Here is a 22,350-nt window from a genome sequence, read left to right as displayed (position 1 = left end):
ATTTTACACCCGTAATTTGGTTAATTTGAACCCATCTGTTTATAGAATGTATACAGTATATGTGTGGTTGGAAAAATGTTTTATATTCGGAAAAAAAGTTATATAATTTTTTAACACTTCCTAAGAAAATGTTTTTATTTTTGTTTCTGATTTGTTTTATTATCAAATTTGCTGATGAATATCTATGTTCGATTCTATACTTTTTCTGATAGCATGAAACTTAATCTATATTTGCGTTTTGGATATTTAATCACATACTTTGTAGATATGTTTAGATAATGGACGGGTATATAAATAATTAATTTCTGCTTAATTTCACAGCAGCGAATAAGATAAACGGCCAAGTAAATGGACAACATGCACCAAAAAGTATTGCAAGCATAAAACAGAATAGGGCAAATCCGTGGAAATCAGGCTAATGAAAAATATGACAGAGCTATTTAAAAATACTGCATGCATTGCCATCTGGTAGACCATTTATTTATCATGCACTCAGGAGAGGATGTTGACACCTGCTCATAACAAATTAGGCAGGAAATGACTGTCTGTACCCTTTACCTAAAATCGTCCGTATTATAGTCCATTAGTCTAATAATGTAAAGAAAATTACATGAAAATGTCTCTATAGGTGGTTTTATCCTTTACGTAGTTTTACACAAATCAATCAAACAGGTTGAGGGTTGGCTTGAAAGTATGGTAGGTGGTACTCGAGCTCCCTCTGGCGTTAAGGAAAAGAATCACTGGAACGTTATTTTTGACTGACATCTGTTGGTGAACAATACGATTGCACACTGTTGCCAAACGGGAAGGATTAAGCAGATATGCAAAATGACAACGTCAGAACGGTGAAACGAGACGTGCGAATTATTAACCACATGCGAACCGCACGGCGCACTTTTATGACAGACGCTACTTCCAAATTAGGCAATGACATAACCAAGGCAAAAACATAACTAAATTTATCATTATAAAGTTTTGATAAACTCATACATGCACACAATATATAATCATACAGTTAAACTCCTTTACAAAAAATGTGTGTGTGTATATATATATATATATATATATATATATATATATATATATATATATATATATATATATATATATATACAAAGGTATATATGTATAGACATAGATATACATAGTATATACATATACACATCAACATACATATGTACATACACACACATACATATGCATATCTACATATACACATCAACATACGGCTATATATGGATACATACATACATAATATAGACATTTGTACACAAAAAGTATACATGTCTATATTATGTATATACAGTACATACATGTATACAAATGTATAGACATAAATATACATATATACGTACACGGTATAGACACAAATACAAACATATACACACACACACCGTATATTTAGATTTACAAATTATATATATATATATATATATATATATATATATATATATATATATATATATATATATATATATATATATATATATATATATATGAGCATCTTTTGCTGACTGGCTGGGAGAAACCATGTGATTCTACCGCCTTCGAGTGAGGGATCCATTTTGGCCTAAGTATTTCCTTGCACTATATTTGCATGGTTTACATTGTAGTAAGAAGTCACACAATTGAAGTGACAAGTCCCAACATAACCCAAGTTAAGACTTGAGCACTGTCATTTGAGTAAGAAACGATTGAGCGGTTGAACAAGTTTGTAAGTGGGACCGTTGAGCGGTTCCTGAAGCAGATGTTCCCCTTTAAGCATGACCTGCTCAAGTTTAACCCACTCTACCGGCTCGCGCTATAGTCCCGAGTTAGTTTCCTGTTTTATTTTGAGGAAATGGCCGCGTAAACGTTGGTCTGCAGTTCCTCTTTCGCTCCAATTTTAAAACGCTCTTCAGCGATCTGCTTCACAGGTGTTTTGTCTTCTTCGGGCCGGGACACCTCCGCTTTTGGACCTCTGCCTGTTTCACGCGTAACGTAAGAATGTTTTCTATTTGTTCTGTCAGATTGGGATCGAGTCTTTGCCCCTGGACTTGGTCAAAGCTCCTCAGCTGAGTAAAGAGGCTCTGAGGCGTTTGGAACAAGTTCAAGGTCCGGGAACAAACTCTGCAATCGTTCCAAATGGAATCAAAGCGTCTGTAAGCCTGTACGTTCATTTCCTTCCTATTGCAAAATTAAAAAAAAAAAAAAAGACTCAAAAGCCGCGCATTTGCTTTGGAGACAGATGTGCCATAATGGCAGTAATTAACGCCTAATATCCTATTTGAAAGATAATTAGATGCTGTTTTACCGCCTGCAATACATTAAATACGTCAGTGCCTCATTTCCTGCACTAGAAGCTCTCTTTTTGATGTTTTAATGAGATGCGGAAGCCCATTTCCCTTGTGATAACACAAAATGTACTAAATTAGTAAATATTGAATATATACGTTATTATAAAGCTAGAATTCATTCATTAAAGCGGTGATTCCCAATGTGTGGTACAAAAAGCATCTTGTCTTATATTCGTCAAATTTGTGAACATTTCAAATCAACCATAATCTGTTTATATAGTGTATATTTGAAATAACACAAAACTATTCTCGTGGGGGTTTGCAGGTATAACCGGAATCTATATAATATTTTGTCCCATTATAGTTAATCTTAGACTCGATGATTATCATCACACCTTTGCCTCTGCTATTTGATTACTCACACTTCATATTTATTCACGCACACAGATAGTTCCGACAAACCAGACACACACAAACTTCTCATTGCACGCACACACACACAAATTACACTAGTTCCTGAAGTTTGAGTAAAAGCTCGTTCCCCATTGGTTGTTTCAATCAGGGTCTAGGACAATGCATGTAATCCAATAAGAACTTTTTTATTTTGGTGGCGAGAAGCTACATGCGATACATCGTGTGTGCGAAAGAGCATTCACTCGTGGTCAAATATTGTTCCCGCTATCTGGCACACAACGCGTGCTTGGTGACGGAATGTCATTTGTTGTGTGTTGCCTCAGTCGTCCACGGCGATGTTCCGGAACAAGTAGGCCATGGACTCCCCGTTGTGGATGCGGCGGATGGCTTCGGCCAGGATCATGCTCACGTCCACGGTCTTGATCTTGGGGCACTGCAGCTTCTGCACCTCGTGGGGTACGGTGTTGGTCACCACCACCTGAGGAGGGGAAGCAAGCCGACGCACTTTTAGCATCTCAAGTTTTGAATATAATCAGGTCAAATTCTTTATCCTATCTGACACTACTACTCCAAACACGGCGTTCTGTTTAATATTGTCTTTGTGGAAAATTAACTACCTATTAAAATCCACTTGATTTTATTACACTTGCTGTCGACTGAAAAGGACATGACACAGTTGCTCAGGTAACGACCAATCACAGCTCAGCTTGCAGATATCACATGATCAAACCCCAATAACAGTTGAGCCATGATTGGCTGTTACCCGAGTGTCATTTTTGAACCCGACCCACGTCCTTATTTGCATATGCGCGGGAATTCTGTGATTTACCTCATCGATGGCAGATTCTTCGATGAGTCTGGGCGCCTCAGCAGAAAGCAGGCCGTGCGTGGCCATGATGAAGATCTTGTAGGCGCCCCGTTCCTTCAAGATCTCTGCTGCGGCGACAAACTCCTCTACGTCGTCGATTATATCATCCTGAGACATATTCAATATTGTCTTCCAAATTTTTAATAAATTAAACATTATGTGATCAGCTTTAATAGGTAGTGATGAACCAATGAAGCTTCATGAAGCACTTGTGATATTTTCTAACTTCTCTACATGGCACTAAATTAAACAGCGTAAGTTAAATCCACAAAAGTTCATGATCTTACAACAATGATTGCGATTCTTCCACCGACATCACCGACGACAGTGATCGGTGGCTTCTCTTTGGCCATCATCACTAAAAAGACACAAAACGGCAAAATCACGCCTCGGAAAAGATCGAATATACAAAGAACAATCAGAAGCAGATTCCTCCAGGGAATGAAGAGTTGATGAGAAGAAATTTGGTTGAAACCTGCAAAAGGCATGCAAGGATTGATTCATAGCAACATTGTAATAATCTATATGCTTAGCGGGCATCTTTTTGAACCAGAAGCGATCATTAATTGGCATCAAATATTTCCAAGATTTACCATGTTGCAAAAAGGAGCAATTCCAGCGCTCACCTAAAATTTCAATGATTGATTTGAGTGAATAAAGAAATACCAAATGATCATTGACCCACACCAGCACATAGCAGCATGAACACCAACCAGGCACCCTGGCAGACTTAATGTACCCTCACTTTTTAGATGTTAAAACCTTCAAAGTGAATCTCTTAAAATGACCAGTCGTGAAAACACTAAAAACTTAATGAGGTCTTGCAGATTTTTATGAAGAAGAAGAAAAAAAAAAAGTCCAACGACTGAAATTCTTTCACCGACCTGATTGGATGGAAATACCTTCATGGGTTTCATTTCTAATCTGTTGCATTGGTGTTTAAAGTCAAAAATATGAGAATTTTGTCCATGTCTCAGTGTATTTGGACCTGAATGTATTTGAAGCATATACGTACTCTAAAAATTATGACATTATGAATATTATGAGATTTCATATGAAAATACATTGAGTGTATTTTTTATTTTTTAATAAAATGTTGGAAGATTCCTCTGATATTGATTGATATCACCCATTTGATTTTACCTTATGTTTTTGATGTATCTTTTTTTCTAATTGAGGATTATTACAATAGCTGTCAAAGATCATCAAAATGATTGCTGTCGAGATATTCTTTTACCTATTAATTACAATATTTTCTGCAATTAATCGCAAAGAATCCCATTTTTAACAATTATTTCCTACAACACTCGTTAAGATATTTACTTAACATAGAATCGTCAAACCAAAAAAATATTTTGATCCTTTAAAATTCTTGTGTAAAATACAACTGCTGAAAAAAAACTATGAAAACTGACTCATTGTTTCAAGCATTTTTTGAAGTCTTCTCATAGAACTTGTAGCTTGAGAAGTGTTTTGCTCTGAGATGGTTCGCCAAGTAACTAAAATCTAAACTAAAATCGACCAATTTTTAAAGTAAAATTATACAAACGGCCATCTCACACTCCAAGTTTGTTTGCAAATTTAGCAGAAAAACGATCTACCACATTGATAGGAAGTAAATAATATTGAATTAATTCTATTTAACGCTTTGTAAATTGAACTGAATTTTGTTAACACCGACAGCCCCTTATTACATTATACTGTAATCTCAAATTTACTCATTCACTGCCAACCCAAAAAAAATGGTTCTTTAATGTCTCTAGCCGTCAATGGCAGAGAATGAGTCCATCTGCAATCAGCCCCTTTGATCCAAATAAATGAAATCTATCATACATGAAACCAAACTAGACACTTAATTTAAGCCCCAAAGGCAAAGAAGCAAGAAAACAAACTCCTCAGTAAAATTCCATTCCATGCAGAGAAGCGTCCCAAAACCAACGGGAGGGAAAAATGGAATCGTTTGTGCACTCTGCTCATACTTGGAAGTTCAATCCCAGGGAACGAGACAGTACGGGCTCTGCTGCCGCCTGCGTTGGTCAAAAACACGTTGTGAACAGTTGAAGCAAGGCACAGTGGGTAGCAAAAAAACAGAAATAATTCAAAGAAAAATGGTTTCCATGTTGTTAGTAATATTTGGGCCTTTAAAATCTCTCTTATCTACCCATCCATTTTTACAGCAGTTTTCTTTTTGAAGTAATAACATCTAATAGCAAATTAACACACCTTAAAAATCTAAAGCCTTGTGCAGTAATTTGATCATTTTGGGTCATTTTTTAGCCAATGGATGGTACACTCGTGGTAGTGTGATAACTTTTGATGAACCTTTGTATGTTGTTGCCCTCTGGGTGAATTTTCAGCTCCCTAAAATGTCTAATCACAATATGAAAAGAAAAATAAGGCACATGGAGAAAAAAAAAAGTGAAAATGAACAATCTTACAAGGTAGCTCTAAGCCGGTGTGCACCGAGCTGGAGCGAGTCGGCGGAGGAGAGTACATCTCGTCGTTCATGTTGGACTCCAGACTGGGAGCGGTGCCGTGCAGGACGGCCAGACCCAGCCGCAGCCTCTCGGCGTAGGACTGAGCCCTGAGACACACGGGTGGCAAAGAAACTGACAAACAAGAAGACGTTTGCACAAACACAAAACAACCCAAACAAAAAGAGCAAAGAGAGAAATGTGTGTGCAAAGAGAAGAGGAAATATCCACTATGCCAGCGCAAAAAAAAATACCACCGGTGTCAGACAGAATCCTTTTATCCCCAAAACCCTGGAGCACAGCTTCAGGAACTTTCGCGAGCCATTTTCAACAATTCAGACAGTTTTTTTGCTTTTTTTTTTAAATAACACTTACACAATTGGTCTGATCGATTGTATACATTTTTTTAAATATGAAAATGACCAAATTGTGATGAGGTTTTGGCCAGACACCAGCAATATGTAAAGATGAAGTATGCAAAAAGATATGAATGCTCTCGGCATTGCAAGTGGTCTCATTACCTCTTGGCAGCCGACGGGGACTTTGCAACAATGATAGCATTCCTGTAGTCTGGGATCTGAGAGGCGTGAGAAAAAAAAAAAAAAAAAAGATCTTCATTTACTTAAGCCATTTTCAGCAGTAAAAAGTTCACATTTGGTCGATGATTCAGTCGATAACTAAAACTGCTTTTAAATATACTATTAATACATTTAAAGATACATTTTCTCCAATAGCTGTCAATTGAAAATGGCATCACATGCTCAGGGCACAGATAATCATAGCCCAGCTTGCCAATGTCACATGATCAAACCTAGAAAACAGGTGAGCTGTGATTGGTCATTACCTGAGCCTTGACTTAGTGATGGCAATTTCAGTCGACGGCAAGTGGGAAAACAGGTTTTTAAAGATCCTGAATTAATTGCACGTGAAAGAGAATTCTTTTATTGGATTCAAATGAGCAAAAAATATTATCATTTTACTGCTGAAAATGGCCAAATAAGTTTAGTCTCTCTATTAGGTTGCCCCAATTGACCAGTATGGTACTGTGTTAGGCTACTACCGAAAACCTAGATGGTCCAGTACAGATTTTATGAGTAATATGATGAAATCAGCACACTCACTTCAGAAAAACTAACAGAGAAAGAATACTACTTTTTCTTTCTATTCTATCTATTCTTAAACGTTGATATAAAGCAGTTTAACAATACTAAATGTGAAAAAAAAATCACTTTAGCTTGTCATACATCATGAATATGGGTGAGACATGCTAATTACTGGTACTACTATATTTGAAAAAAAGTCTAAGTAAATACATAAATGTCTTATAGAGACTGTAAGTCATTATTCTTATGCCCCAGCTGAAGAGTACAGTGTAATGCATCACCTCTTCTTGGATGTACTGAATGAGGAAAGGAGAAGCTCTCAAGTTGTCAATAGGGAAGCTAAAAAACCCCTGGATTTCCTTCTGATGAAGGTCCATAGTGATGATATGAGACAGTCCTGTGACATGAAAAAGGTGGGATTTATAGAAATCCATTGAAGAAAATGTTCCAGTAAAAGTGTATCTTAGGCGTCTACAGCCGTCAATGGCAGTGAACGAGTTCATTTAATAATGTTTAATGATTCTCGTTCTAGTATGCTGTGGTGTAATACTGCATTAAGTACAGTTTTATTTGAAATGAAGAAGGGGCAAAATTATTGGCTGCACCTACCAGCTTTAGCCAACATGGCGGCGAGCAGTTTGCAAACAATGGAGCCCCTCTTCCTCATCTTGCACTGCTTACTGTAAGGGAAGTAAGGGATGACCCCTATGATGTTCTTGGCGCATGACGTTTTGAGGGCATACGCCATGATCAGCAGCTCCATGATAGCTGTGTTAACATCTCTGGAAAACAAAACATACAATGGTCACATTGCACCCAAAAGCACTAAGTGTACAATGAATGGAAAAAAAATACACGCCCCTGTCCAAAGGCCAGGTCGTTGAGATAAGACAATGTGAAACCAAGATAAATCATTTCAACATTTTTCTACCATTAGTGCCCTCGTAGAAGAGACCACCGTTTTCCCGGAAATGCTTTTAGTATAATCAGTATCTGTAGGTGTCATTCACATGATTGACCAGTTATGTAACAGTACAGAAGACAAGTTTGCGTCTTTACGCACAGCAGATCAATTTTCCGGACCTAAAATCAAGTCCTTCTTTCTAGGGAATCTTCCTAGGATTAGAAACACATTTCACCTGGGGATTGTCTGAATGATGAAGATATCTTGTCCTCGCACAGACTCCTTCACATCCACTCTGGTTTCTGCACACAGTCACTATCAAAGTGGGCTCAAGTGACAAAGACGATAGTCGACTGCGGAGATCTTTGCCGTCTTACCTCCATTTCCCTCTTGATATACCACAGACTTGCCCAACTCTACACCCAAGCGCCTATGAGGGAAACAGTACAAGAAATTAATTTGGGGAAAGCCGTCAAGCACAAAATGTCTTCAGTCTGCTTGTCAAAGAGCAGCAAAGAAGAAGAATAACAGGAAGTTATTGACCTCAGAGTATCTAAGAGGCAGCTATACTCAAGTTCATTCTGGACTATTTTTGAAGAATTGTCTGAAAGTGACTTTAATAATACTATTACATGTGTAATGTACAGACACCATTATGTATGTGTGGACTAAATGGCAGTTACTATTTGTTTACTTAAATGTGATTAACAGACCGCTAATGCTAATTGTTATTGCTAACTGGTTAGCACGGGCACAATTTGTTGGTGTCTATATATTCATATAGATAGAAGATAATAAATACGGAGTAGTTGTATCCACTTCGACTCAAATTCAACCTTAATAGGTTATAATTGTACAAAAAAAAAAAAACTTCATAGATTATTAATCGATTTTAAAGACTTGATTGTGACTGCCCTAATGAGGTGTACAAGCCAAGGACTGTACACCCTTGGTAGGGGTCACTCTTCATACCAACAAAGATACCGTGCCAACTTTTTATATCTATGAACTCCATTTTTGGTGGTTGTTGCTGGATGGTTTTTATAGTGCAAGGTTATCCTCAAGTGACTTTAGAATTATCTTTTTTTTTTATGTGTGTGTATGACAGAATTCAAATGCCCACCCCAGAGTTATTTTGCTTTTTTTCTGAATATGAAAAAGTAACCGGTTAAAATGGCTACGTTCCAGTTTCAGAATCCAGCCGAGCAACCCCATAAACTTAGGGTTCATCATGAAATTTGTATTAGGCACACAATGTTCTGAGCAAGCCTAAACTTTTTGAAGCGCCTGGAGTATCGTAATAAAAACATGAGGCTAATTAAGAGAGGCAACAGACATAATACGTGTGCTACAGATGAGTGAAGGCTTGGCACAAAAAGCGGTAACCTCGCCCAGTTCACTAGATCAAGTCTTCAGTGCAAGGGACTATAAGGGAAGAGATAAACTTTCCTGTCCTGGCACGACCGTGAAAACAGAACTCAATTTGCAGTCATATGATCATGCTGTTTGTTGCAGGAAATGGAATCCAAAATTTGGAATCCCCTGGAGGCCCATTGACTGATGGATTTTATGCATGATCCAGCATTACAGGACATTTTGATTCTTGTCCATACTTCATAACTACTGAGTTCTTTGCTGCGCAGCAGACAAGAATGCAGTAGGCTGTTGTAAGTTAAGCAAACGTTAAACAGTTAAATGTTTTGTATTTCATTCATTTATTTTTGTAAAAGTAAAGGAACCAAAAAGAAGGCATTTCATTCACTACATACTCCATATTAATATGCCAAATAGGGGAATCAGCATCTGCCTATAAACAGTTAAACATTTCAAAAACAAAAATCCTCCCATATCGCTCTGGCTCTTATGACAAGGTTTCACTTTTCCTCATATTGTTTTCGAAAACAATTAAATCCAAAAAAAGGCAGACAAAAGCAGAATCTGTGTTTTGTAAACTTCCTAGAAATAATAGTGTCTATCTGCACAGTATTTGCTTTCTTATGATTTTCCATGACAAGTCCCAAAAGGACATTGGGGGAAGGAGGTGAAGGCAAACAAACAATCCACTATCCAAAGATTAGATTGAAGAGGGTCAGATAGATGAGTGGGACAGATTTTTCTTTCACCACTTTTCTAAAGCACTTTGTGCCCCCCCAAGAACCGTTGACAGTTCGTTTGAAGTACGTGAGGGCATACTGTATAGAATTAGTGTCTTCCAATAACAAGGATAAATAGTCAGTGCTTAACTGTGTGGCAAACACATATGTATAAAATGTGAGTTAAACAACAGTATCATCCAGCATTATGAGTGAGGCAGCTTTTAGGGATTTTTGAATGAATGCAAGAGAAATAGAGGGCAGTAAATTTCAATCTTTGACTGAAATGATTTGCGCAAACATGCACAGTTTTTACAGCTCACAGTGGTTTACTGCTCAGCTGTTTTGTGCCATCTTTCAATGATTTTTTTCATGCAAAAAAAAACTAAAAAACCTTGCATCACATTGCACATTCATGCCAAAAAATGTTAAATGAAGGGATAAATTGTAGGGTGTTGCATTCCATGAAAGAGAGATTTGACTTTATTTTTGATCCCTTTATTTGTTGTAAGAAAAAAAATACATAAAATCAATATTTTATTCCTGGTCTGGCTTACTTATAAAATTTATAATTGTGCCTTTAAAAACAATTGTTTCCACTTGCTGTATATTTAAGCGACACAGCGCGTAATGACCAATCGATGCACATCTTTTGGTCATGTGACGTTCACGAATTGAAAATGGCTAAACAAGTAAACTCCCTTTAGAAAAAAAAATCGTAACTATTTGAAAAGAAAATGTTAGTTGCGTACGGACATTTTTCTGGTCACGGAAGTAAATGCGACAGGGTTTTAATATTTGCGCATGCGTACCTGTGTCGTGTCGAGGAAGAAAAAAAAAAAAAGAAAAACACAGCAGCCTCGTGCCAACTGCACTTCTGTGTCAACCTCCAAGCTAGCGAAGAAAAAAAAAAGAGCAAGCAATAATAGCGATGTGTTATACTCACTCAGTAATTTTCTTGGCCAGCTCGATACATGCGGTGCTGGAGTTGGCGGAGAAAACTCGGTATCCGCTTTTTGACGCGTACATGTTCGAGAAACCATACGAGAGCTTGGGCGTTTGAGAGCTTTTGACCAGAGACCTGTGACCACCGAAACGCCTTACCGGCATGTTGTTTCAAGCCCCCCAAACGCCACTTTCCCCTTCCTTTTTGCCTGAAAAATATTCGAACGATCCTGTCTAAAATAAAGTGTAAAAAAATAAGTCGATGCGAACTTTTAACGAAGAGAGGACTTCCACGTTTACGCTAGCGCCAAATACACATCCGAGTGTTTTTCCTTAACGAACGAGCCACTAAAAGAACAGCGTTTTAATTTTACCGTAAAGTTTATGTGTAAAGTGTCATAACTAAGGTTCGAGTGGTGTAAAACTTTCGCAGCACCAAGCGTATAAATGACTAGGGAAAAAAGACATTCCAGTTAGCCAATCAGAGACTAAATACAACCAAGGGGGCTTGCAGTAAAACTCAGCGACCAATCAGTAAGCGAATTGCTGGTGACGTCAACATAAAGGGCGACTAACTTGATAACGTGACAAAAGTATACTTTCGGTTTTTTTCTGAGCAAGTAGTGGCGTAATGTTTACATTTTAACTTTTTGTGTTCATTCATCAGTGTCCTACTTTTTTGCAGCTGATTATCAAACACGTGTCCTTCAGTGCTTGTATAAAAATGGAACATTGCCCTGCTGTGTATTTAATCTTTTTTTGCAGCTGATTATCAAACACGATTCCTTCAGTGCAGTAAAAAATGTAACATTACACAGCCGTGTATTTAAATCAATCAAAAAATAAAACAACGAGTCCTCGGTTTACACCGTGGATAATGTTTTCATTCGACTGTTCTTTATATGTATATTACCAAAAGACAACTTGGAAAACAAGTGTACTGTACATTTTTTTCCAACATCTTTCACACAGAATGTCTAGTTTTTACATAAAAATCAGGGTGTCATTAAAACTTGTAAAACAAACTACTTTCATAGGCATCTCTAAAATAGATTAACCTAAAATAAAATATGCACACAAAGCAAAGTTGTTTCTTAAAAGTTGCACTGTCAGCAAAATATCCTCATAAAACATACTAAATTGCAGACACATCATTACTGATAAGCAGCTTTCCTATGAGAAAGTGTAATAAACCACATAGCTTTTTATGGTCACATGCTATGGAGCACCACAGTAGTCAGTCATTGAATCTGCAGGATTCTGCAGCGAGGATCACCACACGCGTTCTGTATTCATGTCATAAATGACTCATCGATGTGTTCATTTAATCTCATGACGCATGTTTCGATAACAGGGAAACCGTTGTTGTGTTTTGCAAATGTATAGTTAAAAAGTGTCTCAGTTTCAACTTTTGAGCACTTTCTCTTTGAGCAAGTCCAAGATGACTTGCCTCTCTTGGCTCGCCAGTTTAAATCTTCCCTCTCGTTCCTTTCTGTCCGCTTCAAGGCGCTCCCTTTCCAAAGTGATTTTACCTGAGGATAAATCCATCAGACGAATGTTAGTTTACAACAGTGACAAATTTTGTAGCTCAATCACAAAAACTCTTTATATGGAGCTGAAACTTACACCTCTGGATCTCAAGCTCCTCCCGGCGGAGGGCGAGTTCCTCCTCCCGCAGTCGTTGTTCTGCCTGGTAGCGTTTCTCTAAAAAACTAAGGATCTCTGAGTAGGTTTGGCAGCAGCACTGGCATGCGCGTTTTGCTGTGGGCGCCGCCGTGAGCTCGGCCATGTCAGCATGATCATCTTGGCGTTCACCTGCCAGAATTGAAAGGATACAGATTATGCATTTTCTGTTCAATTTAAAACACTTCCCAAGTGTCTTAATGAACCGCCCACCCATTTTTTTTTAATAATCTACAAAGTTGAACGTGATTTTTTTTTTTAAATTTAATCTTACGATGGTTGAACGCGAGTTGAAGTGATTGGTATAACTCATTATTGTCTTATATACACAGAAATCTTTAGAACAACAAAGTTTGTCTATGCTAACAGGTTAGCAGTCACAATTAGCATTACTAACCTTGCCGAAACACTTACTATCATTGAATTCACCTACATAATGTTAAATGTACGTTATACATGCAAGCGTGTCCTTGAAGTCACTTAAAGACGATGCTCAACCAACTTTCTATTAGTAAACATGAGCTGCTTGTTAGCTACTATGAGGTCGCTAACTTCCTGTTCATCTTCTTTTCGATGAGAAGACTGGGCACGTACACCCCTAGTGGTTTTTGTGATTTTTTTCTCCCTTTGTTTGGGAAAACTCCATAAGCTATTGTGTTTTTCATGATAGCATCATTATTTCAGTAAGCAATTTTAAGCACACAAATAGCATCAGCCATTCGACGATGAGGTTTTGTTGCCCAAATTTAGTCACTTCCTGCTGTAATACATTCCAGCCACACCCACATAACAAGTGCACTGTATCACACAAGCGCTTATTTCGGGGTTTCATGATTTCATTTCGCGAGCTTAGCATTTGTAATGGTTTCAAAAACACAGAGGCTGAGTATAATTACCTGCCTGACTTATTTGTATGATGGGTAGCTGAGGCTTGTCCTGCTCTGGGGTATTAAGTTCTTCTATGGCTCGCTTTCTTAAATCATCACCCTGGGGAAAACATAAGAAATTATTGATATTAATAATACAACTGAAATGTGGTCAACTTTTTAACAATGGAATAAAAGTTTGGAAGCATGGGTGAGATGTGTTAGATTATAAAAACGTTTTCCTGAATGATGTGGGGCCATTTTTTAAACGAGCAAACTCCAACCTTGGTGAACTTGAACTCACTTGATATTTACTGAAGTCCCTGCCAGGAGCCACGCCCTTCTCAGCCTCCAGCTCTAACACCTCATGAAGCAGATCTTCCTTTTCAGCATATAAGGCCTCAGTTCCAAATCTAGAGTTTGAATGAGGGGTGAAATTATTCTTGTTAAACACAGGTTGGTTTTGTGATGGCGTGCGTGTACCTGCGCAAACTGAGCAAATCTTGCTTTTTGTAGTAATCCAGCAGCAGCATGGTCCTTTCCCGACACCTACGAGCGTCCACCTCAAAGCTTTCCTCACTGAGGGCTTCCGTCATCAGTTCCCCCACGCGGGCCCACACCTTCCCTAAATCAACATTTCACTGTTAATACAGACACATGTAGTATGGAAAAATGAAAACAAAAAACTGTACTTCAACAAGAATTCCATTCAAATGTTTTAAAAGATAAGGCAACCCAAAAGATTGTACACATTTTATGGATTTTATCAACGTCATGTAAACACTAGTGGGGGCATATAGAAAATATTATTGGAAAGAACATTTTTTGGGTTGACTCTTTAAAATCTGCTAACCTGGTTCTTTGGTTGCAAAGGGGTTCTGGGCGATAACCTCCCGCAAAAGGACGATGTCATGGCGCGCAGAAAAACGAACTTGGCGCTTTCTTGGAGTTGCTGCGTGGTTGGCAAGGGAAGCGCCTAAAACGAAGGCAGAATGTCCTACATTACACCGAAACAAGGGAGGGGAAAAAGCCAAAATTACATGGCCAGGTGCATTTGTCAAGAAGCAGGTGAATGTGAGCTATTTCTGCATTTGTGGTGAACTTGAACCACCTGCAATCATTATCATATCATTATGAGAAACTGTAGTGGGCAGGGTGGAATACTGGTTAGCACAGCTGGTTCACAGTTGAGCGATTCTGGATTTGAATCTTGTTTGCATGTTAACTGCGAGTTGGCGGCATACTCTCACATTATAGAAATATCATTATAGGTTTATTAATGTCTCTCAGTGTCTCATAGGTTTGAGTGTCAGTGTTAGTGGTAACCTAAACCACATTAATTTGAATGTGCTGTTTGGATTTGGACTCCAATGGCAGCTAAAATGCATCAATAGCAGAAAAATGAGATAAATGGAATGCAAAACGTCCAATCTCTACAGTAAAGTGTGTGCATGTGTATGGTTTAATCTCACCTTTAATGGCTCCCTGCAGCGATATTTGCTCCATGTTTGTGCTCTGTGCATCCGGGTATTTTGCGTGATGTACGTATTACGTTCACGTCTACTAAGCCGTACACGTTGACGTACACGTTGACGTTCTCCTCGCAAGTTCTGCTTGCCGTTGCGCAATCTGGCCACAAGATGGGGCTAAAATACTGATTCAACCAACCCGACTCTAAACCGCTGATAAGACTAGAACGAAAAAAAAAAACAAAAACAAACCCTTCGCCGTACAAATGAGTTCATGCAAAATGTGTTTTATTACATAAAAACTTGAAAATAAATTATTTATTGCATGTATTTAAACATACATATTTTTTAAAGTATGATTGATATTATAATTAAATACAATATTGTTATCGCTAATGGTAGAGAATCAATTGAAAAAGGCATTGTGGTCGGAAAAAAAAGTCAATGTTTAGTGGTCATACTTCAACATAAGTATAAATAAGTAATCCCCAGAATCTGCACTCACTGATTTGTTGTTTTTTTTTTGGAAGCGAAGCACGTTTTCATGACGTTGTTGCAGACAGGAAATGGAGATAAGCAGCCTGGCAACTGCTGCATCGCAATCAGCTGATTATTTGTGTTCGTTTCCGTGGAGCACTTTTGAAGAGAAGAAATTATGCAGATAAAATGATAAAGGGAACATCTCCCTTTTCTGTGCACACACTCAAATTAATGACATAATTGAGCGTGACAATATTTGCCCTCTCTACCTCATAATCATTTTCAGTTGGTTTTAGGTCAGGGTTCATTCTGGAGGACGTTCTTGAAAAAAAAAAAGACGAATAAAACAAGTTATCCTTGACGATGGTAACTATAGGAACCAAGTAGGTCTCAGTGGCAACCTTGAGATGCAAACCAAGGCGAACATGTGTGTTTTTCATGGCGAAAAAGAAGGATTGCCAGCTCCCGGTATTGTTCTCGAGATGTCCTTGTGGTGCAGATGAGTCACTCAGAGGACTTGGGCAAACTTGCTGTCTGCCTCTGTAGCCAGTGGTTAGAAGAAGCCATGCCTACTTGATGTAAAGTGACAGGATCGTACCATTGTTATTTGGGGGTGTCAAGGATTATGCCATCCAACCTTAAATAGCAAAAAGATTGATTTTTTTTTTTTTTTTAAACGAGGCGAACGTTTCAAGAAAAGTCAGTCAGTCATGTAAATTGTCAGAAATTGAGTGAAATTTCTTTTCAGTACTTAGTACAATATCCTTTTGCAGTTATTACATCTTGCAGCGACCGATGGGTATCTTGGCCATTCTTTATGAGCAAAAGCCTCCAATTCACTCAGATTCTCCGGCTTGTAAATAGCAGAACATCTGCTGCAGCATATGGCCGCACACGTCGTCTCGACAAATAAATTTACCGATCTATTGTAAACTTGCTTTAATACAACTAACAAAAATTAAAACACACTTGAACGCAGCTTGTCTTGATAAAGCATATTAATTTTTCTTTCTCAGTACCAAAAGAACGCTTTAAATAGAACGTGAAAAATGTAACAGTTGGCACATTATTAAGTGGCTCTTCCTGGTCATTTTGGCCACCAGGAGGCAGTATAATACTGTACGGTCAAACAGACAAATGAAGAAGAAACAAATTCCTCTTCTGCTATATCACAGGGTAGTCCAAACGGTTTTCTCTGGGGGCCGTGTACAGAAAAATAAAAAGCCGTGAAGGAAACTTTAAAAAAAAAAAAAAAAAAAAAAAAAAAACTTCAAGCACTCATTACACATTGTAGTTACAGTATTTCAAGAATGAATAATCTTTCACATTGTTAAAGATGAGGCACATATGTACTGCTAAGTATTGTCATATTATTTGTTTAAATGTGTTGCTCAACCTTTTGTTTTCAAACATCCATTACTTCAGAAAATGCCGCTATCGATGCTATGTCATTAGCATTTTGAGTGGAAATCTTCACAAGATACAAGTACTCGAGTGAATCGTTTTTGTTTTGTGTACTGTTTCGTGTGGTTTTAAACTTCAATTGTCGCCATAAAAAGTTGAAAGAAAGCGCTCTGGATACGATTTTAAAGGCAGCTTTTAAGATTACGTAAGATTTTGGGAAAAAGATTAGATAAAAAAAATGTAGAAAAGATATATTCAACCTGGAAAAAAAATCATGATTAGAATGATGATGCATACACACAAAATCGCCCTTGTACAACTAGAGATTTTGTTGCCATCACCTATACATGCTATCATCTCTGGCGCACTGTAAAGGTATGAAGGGGTGTATGTGGTTGCTATGGAGACTATTCTTCTCACAGATGTGCCCGGGACTTTGATTGGTCATGTGATCTGTGGGCGCCGGCGGTCACAGGAGAACCAAAAGAAACACCTGTGAAATAGACGCTATAGAGAGCAATCAATAATACTTATGCCGGATATTAATGTCGTACAGGATATCTGGCTTTTTTGTCAAATGATACTTAGCATTACATATTGAGTATTTAAGCAGAATTCATCTTAAATCATGACATATAAATAATATTAAATGAGACATTATGCAATTAATACAATACCCAGGTTTTTACAAGCTTATCTGTGAAATGCTTTTGTTAAAACGGACCAGCTAATAATGGATTTTTTTCTTTTTTTTTTTTAGGTTAATATCGATTCTGATATTTGACAGAATAACTGTTACCATAGCCCATTGACCAGCCGGTTATTTTAAAATATAATTCATGATTACAATCATGGTACTTGTTTTCTTTGTCCACCAGCACTTACAACAAACGGTTGTTGAGGTAATTAAAGGCGAAAACAACACATTGCCTGCAAATAATAAACGTTACAACAAAGAGCAAAATTTGAAGGCTTTTTTGGGAGGGCAGGCTTTTGTCACTTGCTTTAATACACTAAAAAAAAGAACTATCAGCTCGCTCTATCGTTCTTCTTTTGATGATTTTTCAATGAGGTTTCTCACGTCATTGGGTGTCAGATGTGTCTGTATGAAGAAGTTTAAAACAGGGAAGTTTGGCAGCTTGAAAGTGGCTCTGGATCTTCACCCCGCCTAGGTCTAGTCAGGCGTGGAGAACGGTCATTATATATAATGTGGGTGTATGTGTGTGTGTGTGTGTGTGTAGAGGGGCGGTAAATATAAAACAACAGGCACATATCGAAACTCTATTTACCTTGAAGATTTCGATAAACTGCCGATTTGAATGATGTAGAAAACAAAAAGGAGGAGCGTGAAATTTAAAGATGTACTTTCAGCTGTTTATTGAACAGTTCAGACACACAAAAAGAAAATAAAAACACCTCGAAGGGGCATGGAGGAGACACTGGCACAGGACTAGTTGCGCGTTTAACGGACTATTTGAGCTGGATCACTAGGCCACGCCTCTTAAAGGCAGTGTGTGGTACATTTCGTTTAAATTGCCTTTATAAAACCACTTGAAATTTTACATTCTCTTTTATGATGTTTTTTTTTTTTTTTACATATATATTTTACATTACAATGCTATTTTATGTTATGTGACAAAAACAGCTTTTTTTTCAAGTTTTGTTCAAAATTTCGTATGAGAACTTGTACACTAATCGTGTAGCCTGCTTAACGCGGTTCAACCTTAAAAGTGTAACCCTCATTAAATCTTCTCTGAGCGAAAAGGACAATTTTTAATGAATGTTCACATTGAATGTGCGGAAGAGACATCTGCCCGATTCTCTCACGAGGCGCCGCGGCATCTCCAGTGGTCTCATTTCCTCGGAGTTAGCCAAGAATGTCAGTCTAACTAATGCCGAGGCTAATTATAAACCAACAACCGGAACGCGGCGTGCTTTCTAACGATGGCGTGTTCATAGCTCCATTCGCGTCTTGGTTTTGATCATAAATGAGCGCCACGCGTTTTCGACGTGATATGAATTGAAAATACGAGGGTCTTGTATGAGATGAATTAGGAAACGGTCGACACCAGATGTCACTTGTTGTGTTTCTTACTTCAAGGCTTAAAAGTGATCTGAAAAGCTACATGATGGAGCAGGTGAAGCCACAGCACTCCTTCAGCAGAGTCAGGCCCGTTTTAGCCAAAGGAGAGGAGTTCTGCTGAGTTCTGGATGCTGCTCGCCTGCTCGGTACACCTGAAAAAAAAGACAAATTTGCTCGAATAGCAAAGTATGGAGTATATTGAGTGCAAGTGTGATAAATCTCCGCCGTATTGCATTCTCATCTTGAGCGTAGAATACCTTTTTTCTGCAAGCGTTTTGGGAATTTGGACCTCAGAAAATCGGCCATTTCTTTATCCTCTTCTTTTTCTCTGAAGGTGAGAGCGCATGAATGCATGTTAAATACTCCTGAGTTTCACATAATAGCTCGTCGTGCTTTTCTCGAATTTCGAACTAAACCATTTGAAGGTGGTGAGAGGTTTTTTTTTTAAACAATTATCTCATTAAAATTGAAATATACTACCAGTCAAAACTTTAGAAACATCTTCTGATTAGGGATGGACTGAAATTTCGGCCAAATGTTTGACATTTTGATCAATCGATTTTGTTTTTTTTGTCTTTTAGCTTTGCTAATGTGCTTATGGAATTCAACGGTCAAATAAATTCTAGAGCTGGAATTGCATTTTACGTTTTTTTGTGATTTGAAATCCAGTGTTGCAAAAAACCATTTTTTTTTTCACAGAAACATATAAAGTCCAATCAATCCATTCCAAAATAAGATCCAAAAATGTATATTTTATAGAGAACAGCTACAGTCAAAAATACAGAAAACAACATGAAATAATGATGAATACTGAACATTAAACATCAATTTCACCTTCATTTATCCTTAATATAGAACGATAACAGTACGAGAGAGCACAGTTGTAGTGCATTAAAATTGATGGTAATATGTCGTAAAAAGTAATTATGATGACTTAGTGTCCGAGCGATATTTTTATAACCATACAAGACAAGATGGCCTTTAGCCGCATCTTTATTTCATAAAGCTTTGATTCATGTTCTCCTGCTTCCTACCTCTCAACTTTGCCGTTCAGCTCATGCAAGCAAAACAATGCTCAACAATGTCTGAGCACGCATTCAAAACACGCATTAGATTCCACATCATCTTCTCTCAGGCCTCTCGCTGCGGTTGAATGACAGGCCTGACCTTTTCTCAATGCGCTAGAAGATGACTCACCCAGAATATTAGGCCCTCTCTGGCTCGCTCATTTATCTCTCGATCGATAGGAAAAGCTCACCTGAGTCTCTCGAACTCCACGTCATCTACCAGGAAGTCTCTGGTTTCCACCAGTTTATGGATCTGCTGCAGAAGTTCTTCCTCCTTTTGTCGATCCTCGTTGCATTTGTCGTTGTCTATATCAGGAGAACCCTCAATCAGTTTGTTTCAGTCAGTTAAGGTTTCGTGTGGGTTCTGTGTTTTTAAATGGATGCCAAGCTGCAGTTGTAAAAGTCCTTCACGGGATTTTTTGGTGTTTATTTATGAAATTTATGAGTATTTTTTTCCTTCAACCACTCAAATTGTTCAGTGGAATCACTTCTATCCATACGTACGTAGGTTAAATTTATTACCACCCACGAAAAAATTGAAAAATGATATGGTCATTTACATATCTCTACCGCCACCAACTGTCTTGAGGTGAAACACAAGTCAACAAAGAATTTTCTGTCTGCTGACATAGTTTGAGTGCCGCTCAACGGATTGTTGCAAAAATCGCAGGAAAATCAATGTAATAAAGCCTACTAAAATGCATCTCAAAAATTGTTATTATAATGGATTTATATGGTCCAAAATTTGGACAATGATTATTTTTGTACACAAAATGTCGCACTTTCAGAATCATTGCATTTTGAAATTTTACATGTTTGAATCATGTCTGAAAATTTCAGCTCCCTTGTGTTTTTTCTCATTGATTTTCAGTCAAAAGTTGGTAAAACTTCCAATAAAATTTGATGATTCAAAATGTTTTGTTCCAAATGAAGATCTCCTGGTGGTGCTTCCCACCTGGTAGTGACACTAATTTTTGCAGCTCTTTCTTCAGCCGAGTGATCTCCTTGCACAGCTGAATGTCATCCATCCTGGAAAAGATGCAGAAAAATAAATTAGTCATGCATGTCACCTGAAAATCCACCGTCAAACCCACACTTACATATATCTGAGCTCCGACTCCCTCCGAACTAAAATGTCTCTGATGCGGTTGATCTTGAAGAGCTCGCCCTCGATGTCATCCACGGTGATGCTGGAGTCCGCCATGGAAATCACGTCCTCGTCTGGAATACAACATGTAATATAGGACGATATATTCCTCTTTTACAGTCAATACTAATCATTGCATTGATACTCACTGTGAAAGTGATTTTTGTAATTATTTTTATGACTTTATTCATCAATCAGCCAACGTTTACTCACAAGGGAAGAAGCGACACCTGTGGAGGGTTGCTATAACTTCAGTTGCACTTCAAAATATTTTCTTGCCATATCGTGGTTTGGTTATTGCAGTTTCACTGAATCATGGATTTTCATTTATGACATAACTTGTTCTACTGAAGGTTTACTTAGCTATTGTTTCTTACATTTCTTCAACATTTAAGTCAGGCCAGTCAAAAAAAAAGTGATTTTATTCATACTAATTACCTTTTGTACACAGAATTTAATTTATAACCATATCAATTGCAGGTTCACTTTGCCTATTTTATTATTTTTCCGCTTTCCAAGTCAGATCAGACCAAAAAAAAAACGATTTTTTTTTTCAAAGAAACAAACTGAAAATTAAGTTCTATCACTACTTGACGGATTTTGGTTATTTTTGTGACTGCCAGCCCCGCAATAAACGAGGGAACACCGTATTTCTGGGCTTCTAAGACCTAGTGAACATTTTAGAAGACTGGAGAACAACAACAAAAACATATGTAAGATGAGCAATCGGCAGAACATTGACAGAGCTTGCATTGAAATGCGAATACTGCAGCACGAGTACTTTGCCTCACCTGCTTTGTGGCTGCCCGTGCTCCATTGTGCACGCTCCAGCGATCCATACAGATGGAAAGATTCTCGCTTCTCCCCCATCATTCCAGCTTCTCCTCCTCTCTGCAGGATGCACACGCAGCAGCAAGAACAACAAAGAAAGAAGCATTAAAGCATGAAAAGTGTGATACTTCTATACGCTATTTTGGCTGAGACTCAGTTCCAGCCCAAGTCAACGACCTGCAGAGCTTCGAGATGCTCCCCACATGCTCGCTTGGACGTGTGTGTGCGCAGCGGGTGGAAGCC

General features: G+C 38.0%; 3 protein-coding genes and 1 long non-coding RNA gene across 5 annotated transcripts; 1 reads left to right on the top strand and 3 right to left on the bottom strand.

The window, feature by feature from the left end:
• Positions 1-1,836: 1,836 nt before the first annotated feature.
• On the top strand, positions 1,837-4,671 carry LOC148421392 (uncharacterized). The gene is made up of 2 exons (XR_015866206.1): positions 1,837-1,980; positions 3,014-4,671. It is a non-coding gene; the product is annotated as an uncharacterized LOC148421392 (long non-coding RNA).
• LOC148421391 (phosphoribosyl pyrophosphate synthase-associated protein 1-like) lies at positions 2,857-11,537 on the bottom strand. Of its 2 annotated transcripts, XM_088420038.1 has the most exons (11): positions 11,079-11,537; positions 8,417-8,469; positions 8,275-8,341; positions 7,745-7,917; positions 7,417-7,532; positions 6,554-6,609; positions 5,997-6,142; positions 5,538-5,585; positions 3,846-3,916; positions 3,520-3,666; positions 2,857-3,168 (listed from the first exon to the last, which is right to left on the bottom strand). In XM_088420038.1, the coding sequence occupies exons 1-11, from the start codon at positions 11,240-11,242 to the stop codon at positions 3,010-3,012; spliced, it is 1,200 nt and encodes a 399-aa protein (XP_088276164.1). In that variant the 5' UTR covers positions 11,243-11,537; the 3' UTR covers positions 2,857-3,009. The 2 variants fall into 2 exon arrangements, with proteins under 2 accessions (XP_088276164.1, XP_088276165.1); XM_088420039.1 differs by lacking the exon at positions 5,538-5,585.
• A 492-nt stretch (positions 11,538-12,029) lies between these two features.
• LOC148421390 (uncharacterized) lies at positions 12,030-16,387 on the bottom strand. Its single transcript, XM_088419209.1, is given in 9 exon segments — positions 12,030-12,609; positions 12,704-12,892; positions 13,657-13,747; positions 13,931-14,039; positions 14,110-14,251; positions 14,480-14,602; positions 15,099-15,159; positions 15,161-15,317; positions 16,356-16,387. Coding segments are annotated over 9 exon segments (1,032 nt in total). The 3' UTR covers positions 12,030-12,481.
• A 1,963-nt stretch (positions 16,388-18,350) lies between these two features.
• Positions 18,351-22,321, bottom strand: pik3r6a (phosphoinositide-3-kinase regulatory subunit 6a). The gene is made up of 6 exons (XM_088418771.1): positions 22,068-22,321; positions 21,230-21,350; positions 21,085-21,158; positions 20,321-20,435; positions 19,320-19,390; positions 18,351-19,214 (listed from the first exon to the last, which is right to left on the bottom strand). Exons 1-6 carry the CDS (start codon positions 22,147-22,149, stop codon positions 19,102-19,104), a joined length of 576 nt encoding a protein of 191 aa, XP_088274897.1. The 5' UTR covers positions 22,150-22,321; the 3' UTR covers positions 18,351-19,101.
• Positions 22,322-22,350: the final 29 nt, after the last annotated feature.

Source organism: Hippichthys cyanospilos, chromosome 7, assembly GCF_059441005.1.
Source record: "Hippichthys cyanospilos isolate Australia breed blue-spotted pipefish chromosome 7, RoL_Hcya_1.0, whole genome shotgun sequence".
Classification (NCBI taxonomy): domain Eukaryota; kingdom Metazoa; phylum Chordata; class Actinopteri; order Syngnathiformes; family Syngnathidae; genus Hippichthys; species Hippichthys cyanospilos.
This window is presented reverse-complemented; position numbering and strand designations above follow the sequence as displayed.

What these genes read in the sequence shown, in the direction of transcription:
- LOC148421391 (XM_088420038.1), bottom strand. Translation starts at nt 11,242, where the DNA reads ATGCCGGTAAGGCGTTTCGGTGGTCACAGGTCTCTGGTCAAAAGCTCT. An exon ending in ATCATTCAGACAATCCCCAG is followed by an intron (nt 7,918 to 8,274) that starts GTGAAATGTGTT and finishes TTTGTTTTCCAG; the next exon opens with AGATGTTAACACAGCTATCA. An exon ending in GAAGAATCGCAATCATTGTT is followed by an intron (nt 3,667 to 3,845) that starts GTAAGATCATGA and finishes AATATGTCTCAG; the next exon opens with GATGATATAATCGACGACGT.
- pik3r6a (XM_088418771.1), bottom strand. Translation starts at nt 22,149, where the DNA reads ATGATGGGGGAGAAGCGAGAATCTTTCCATCTGTATGGATCGCTGGAG. An exon ending in CACGGGCAGCCACAAAGCAG is followed by an intron (nt 21,351 to 22,067) that starts GTGAGGCAAAGT and finishes GTTGTATTCCAG; the next exon opens with ACGAGGACGTGATTTCCATG. An exon ending in AAAATTAGTGTCACTACCAG is followed by an intron (nt 20,436 to 21,084) that starts GTGGGAAGCACC and finishes CTCCTGATATAG; the next exon opens with ACAACGACAAATGCAACGAG.